This window comes from Quercus suber, unplaced genomic scaffold (genome assembly GCF_002906115.3).
Source record: "Quercus suber isolate HL8 unplaced genomic scaffold, Cork oak 2.0 scaffold_584, whole genome shotgun sequence".
Taxonomy (NCBI): Eukaryota; Viridiplantae; Streptophyta; class Magnoliopsida; order Fagales; family Fagaceae; genus Quercus; species Quercus suber.
The window spans coordinates 258,739-264,311 of NW_027070029.1; the positions used below are offsets into that span (position 1 = coordinate 258,739).

General features: G+C 35.5%; 1 protein-coding gene across 1 annotated transcript; it reads left to right on the forward strand.

Annotated features, from left to right (window-relative positions):
• The first annotated feature begins 4,331 nt into the window (after positions 1 to 4,331).
• LOC112030338 (cysteine proteinase inhibitor 5-like) lies at positions 4,332 to 4,960 on the forward strand. Its single transcript, XM_024063021.2, has one exon. The coding sequence runs from the start codon at positions 4,506 to 4,508 to the stop codon at positions 4,881 to 4,883; it is 378 nt and encodes a 125-aa protein (XP_023918789.1). The 5' UTR covers positions 4,332 to 4,505; the 3' UTR covers positions 4,884 to 4,960.
• Positions 4,961 to 5,573: the final 613 nt, after the last annotated feature.

The following is a 5,573-nucleotide window of genomic DNA, read 5'->3' on the forward strand; positions in this document are numbered from 1 at the left end:
GACTGTGACCTCGTGTGCAATAGCCTCGTCGGAGGGTTCAGGACTAAGTCTCCACTTGGCAAGACTCCTAAGGTTGACCAAGGAGTGGAAATCCCTGTCAATGTGAAGATGAGCTCTGTGGACGCGATCACGGTGAAACGTGCTCAAAGAAGGATGCCCAGCAGCTATAAACAATCAATAGGGAAAAAAAAAGAAAAAAAAAAAGAAAAAGAGAAAGGATAAAGGCATACCTTTAGGACGAAGGTTTCCTAAGTCCCCAGCATAGGGGGCAAAAGAATCCCTACCCACATCCATAGGATTTCCAGCCTAGAAATCATAGATGAATAAACTCCGTCTTCCAGTTTCTGTCAGACGAGGCTAAAGACTTTATTAGCCTACAGTTTGCACCCCTAGCTGTAAATTAATAAAAACCTAAAGATTGACTAATTTCCGAGGGTTTATAGCAGAAGAGGAACTCGTCCGCAGTGATAGGACGGTCTTCTCCAAATACTTCTCTCCACAAAATTTGCATGGAGATAATTAATTTCCATGCATTAGGATTGAATTGACACACTGCCAAACCTAATCTGGTAAACAGCTCCCTAGCAAAAGCATTTAACAATAATCTTAGCCCACCTAAAAAATAGGCTTCATAGACGCCTATCCCAAAACGAGGATTACAGCACCACCCTTCACGGATGGCCAACCTGGGGTTAAGCTCGTCTGGAATTTGGTACCACTTCCTAAGATTATTGAGTCTTTATTCGTCGGTTTTTGAATTGACACCAACTGCACAACTGTAAATAGTTTCTTCCTCGTCCAAAGGACTGGACGGAAGAACACTCGTCGAGGTGCCAGCCTGAAACCCAGAGGCTGCCCTCTCCCTAAGTTGTTCTTGAACAACATCTATAGGAAATCCAGGGATGCTGAAAATATATTCCTCATCCGTGGTATTCCCCCTACTACTATTAGTACTACTGCTAGAACCACTGTAACTAGTGGTGTCGTGATACTCGTCTATAGCATGATCTAAGCTATTGCTAGACGAGGAAATGATATTTTCAAACATTCTACGGAACACTTTAAGGAAAACCTAAAGATAAGAAGGAAGAGAATACCTGGCTCTAGACGGAAGAAGACTAAAGATGCAGAAACTTCTAGATGAGGCTCTAGACAAGGAGTGTCAGGGAAGAAAATTTCATAAATGCAAAGGGTATCAGAGGGATTCTACTATTTATAGGGCGTGGACTTAAACATCGAAAACAAAACAGCCAATCAAAAGATGCCACATGGCAAGCGTCTCGAAAAAATTAATCGACATGACTAGCCATTAGTGAAACTATGACATGTGGCACTTTTGATTGTGAAGATAAGCTCATCCATCCAAGGAATGATGTTAGACTGTATTTCCTTAGATGACCTATGGACAAGGGGGCAATTGATAGTGTAAAGAAAGTGTGCTAAGTTTTATCTCGTCCATATGGGTCGTCCATGACAAAAAGTAAAGAATGAGATGAGGCTCTTAATAACCTCGTCCTTCCTACGCTCGTCCCTCCTATGTTCGTCCCTAAAACAAACCTTGTTCGTTTTTAGTAATAGACGAACGAGGTCATCAGTTCTGAGCTTTTGATGATTTAAGTTCCACCAAACGTAAGGGACGGGTTGCGTCGTTACGAACCAAACCCTCCATTAACAGTTATAGAGCACAAGTCCCAATGAGGTAACTTCCATGATAGTTATAGAAGTTATCTCTGAATCTTCTGAATTCCTCAATAACAGGAACGGTTGTTAAACGAGTAACCATTCCATGAATACTATATAAGCATTCCCAAATGAAGAAGTAAGGTATGAAAAACATTTCCACCAAAAAAAAAAAAAAAACTTTAGAAATACTTCCTTTTGGCTTGAAATAAACACTGACTTTACCATCGGAGGATTCTGGGCCGGCCTTCACCGGTCTCCTTTGATCCTACCTTTGCTTTTTTAGGACTCAGCCTCAAGATCACCAACACCCGAAATTTTCAACCCACTGATTTTTCAAGATCTATCAGTTACATCACTCAAAACTTTTTAATTGGATGTAAATTTTGACAAATTTACCATTAGATTACGTTATCTTCATATATTCTCCATACTTGCAAATTGTTAAGGTGATCAAAGATTAATAATTATAATATCAATCAATTGTTTAAATTCAAGTTTTTGTAGTTTAAAATAATGCATAAAAAATGAGTTTATGGATCGAATGGTAAATAACATCCAATTGACATGAATATTAAGAACATATAGAACATGTAATTTAATGGTGGGGTTTTCAAATTATAGTTTCTATTACAAGTTATTGGATGGTGTAATATTGCTTAAAGTTAAACCAAGTAAAACTTGAACCCAACCCATTTTAAAATTATTAATTAAATTATTTATGATGTCATCGGTTGGATTGTAAGTCATAACCACTCTCTTTTTTGATTCTTTGATCAGTTCGATTTTTAAAATAATGGTAAATCCACCAAGACCAATACCCCTAACACACGTTTCTAGACTCTAGACTATCCACCCTTCCTCCACAGAATGCATGTGCCACGTTAGTACATTGAGGATCATAACTTTCACTTTACCGTTTTTTACAACTATCTTATGTTGCAGATTTTGACTAGTTGCATGTTACTTTCACATGGACCACTATTTTTTCTCCATCATTCATTATCTCTATATATTAAGAGGATTCAAAAGTTAGTTATTGCTGTGGTTTCCAGTTAGCTTAACTGGTAAGAGATCTGAGATTCAACCTTTACCAATACTAGAAACCGATTGGTATCTTTCTCTGACGATAAAAAGTTATTATCAAGAGTAGATGTCATAGGTTAAAATTCTCTCTAAAAAAAAAGTTAGTTATTACCTATTTTACTTTCAAAATACGCCTAATTTAATTAACTTATCCTTATTCCCAAAATATAAGAAACAAGGTCAAAACTGTATATCCACAAAAAAATAAAAACAAAAAACCTATCAACGTTAAAAAAAACTTCCCACTTCCCATCTTACCATCCCACGTTCTATATAAATAAAAATAAAATAAAATAAAACTGCCCACAGTTCCTATCCTAACAAATAAAACTTCTATTAAAAAAAAAGACCCATACAAAAACCAATTATAACTTCTTAGAAATAACTTCTCCTTTCATTTGTTCCTTTCTTCCTTTTCCCACAAACTCGAAGCTCCCAATTTTCTTTCAACTTCTTCTTCATTTTTTTAATCGACACTAACTTCTTTTGACTAACTATTTATATACAAAATTCTTCTCAATGGTTAAGGGTTTTTCTTTCAAAATTGGTAAGCTTTTTAACAAAATTTATAGCTTTTATTCTATATTGTATTTTCTCAAATACATTCTATATATATTGTGAATTGGTATGATATGTGATCTATATGAAAGATGTTATAAAAAATTTGGTTATAAATAAAAAATTATGACACTAAATAAAAAATAAAAAATAAATCTGAACACACTCGCAAACGTATGATATATCAAAATTGTGGCATAAAAAAATTGTAGTCCTAGATTTTCTAAGGCACATCAGGTGTTTCTGGTCCCACCGAAATTTCCACAGAGGCCAAGACCAAAACTTTAACTCCTAATGAAAATTTCCATCCATAGCTATCCGTTATCCGCGTCACACGCAAAACCTCTTATAAATACCAACCACCAATTAAACCATTCTCTCTCCTATTGCCTGTATCGGTCGCTGATTTGCAGTTTTAAACAAACACGCAAGAGAAGATGCAAATGATTATTATATTACATAATATATCAAATTCAATTTGATCAACCAGGACACGGCCTCCTAAACACCGCCCTATTATTTTCCTTTCCAAACGGGTAATTCACAATAGTTCTGAAGCACTTTTCGGAGCTCCCACGTAAGGGAGAAATTATACCGTAATATAATGGAGCATATTACTTCTTTATTATTTCATTAAAAGATTCTTATTTGTTTAAAATTGTTAAGTCAGTAATCAGTTTCTGTTTAAAAAAAATTTCTAACTCGACAGTTTTAAACAAGTGTGAGTTTTTTAATAGAATAGTGAACCATATCACTTGTCTACTATGTGAACTTTATAATTTTTCCACATTAAAAGCGGCTGCATGCCAGGTGTGAAGCCCATCCATACGTGTGAGATTTTTTTTTTTTAATGTGATGTGTGAGAGTTAGGAGCACTGTTAGGTGATTATCTAAATTGTTTCCCCAAACAGGTCAGATCCTCCATCTTTTGTAAGTCTAGGGGAATAAATCCACCAACACCCCCACAAAGCACGTTGTTTGTCCACCCTTTTTCCACGTAACGCTTGTGACATGTTGGTACGTTAATAAAAGCGTTACTGGTCCCACCGTAATTTCCATATCAATCCAAGCCCCCAAACTCAATCTCCTCACGCCAAATCTCCATCCCACAGTAGCCGTTATTCCCTATAAATACCAACCACCAATCAAACCTTCTCTCTCAACCCAAACCGACAGTTACAATGAAGATCGAGATCCAGTGCTTTTACTTCCTTACCCTTCTCATCCTTCCGATTTACGCTGCCACAGCCCTGGGAGGCAAAAGTGGCGGCGGCGGTGGGGTTCTCGTCGGTGGGTGGCAGCCGATACAGAACGTAACAGAGCCGCATGTGACGGAGATCGGAGAGTTCGCGGTGGAGGAATACAACAAGGAGTCCAAGTCTCAGTTGAAGTTCTTGAGCGTGGTGAAAGGCGAGACCCAGGTGGTGGCTGGAACCAATTATCGGCTCATCGTGGCGACTAAGGATGGTGGCCTCACCAAAAACTACCAAGCTGTTGTGTGGGAAAAGACTTGGGAGCATTTTAGGAACCTTACTTCTTTTACGCCTGTTAATGCTTGATTTTATTCAATGAATTTGTAAGTGGATGGATGGATTTTGAGTGTTGAAATGTGTTAATGTACCAAACTTGTTTTGGATATATTATAAGTATATATGTTTAAGAAAGTATTAATTTTTGTTAATCGTACTATTTATTATTATATAGAGTTTTATATTATTACTATTATTTTTTGTTGTTCAATTTTATGCTGAAATTAGTTTCTCAAAAAAAGAAAAAAAAGTTTATGCTTAAATTTGTTAGAAAGTTTTATCCTCCATGAAAGGAAAATTTGTAAATATCATAATTCGTGAAATTATTTTTTGTTAGTAGCCTCTGCAAATAAAAGTCCATACAAAGGCCAATTCAAAATTTCATATTTAAGAAAGTATTAATTTTTAATATTACTATTTATTATTTTAAAGATTTCTTTATTATTACCATTATATATTTTTATTCCATTTTAGGCTAAAATTTGTTAGAATTATTTATTTATATGGGTAAAATTTGCAAGAAGATTATATCCAATTTGAAAGGATGAGTTGTAAATATCATAATATGAAAAATTATTTGATGCATTTAAAAATCAAGTTAGTAGTGTTCAGTGATTTCTTCCGCTCAATAATATGACATAAAGTAGTCAATATTATACTAAAGATTGTTACTGTAAGGACACAAACGGACTTATGACCCAAGAATGACCAGACAATGGC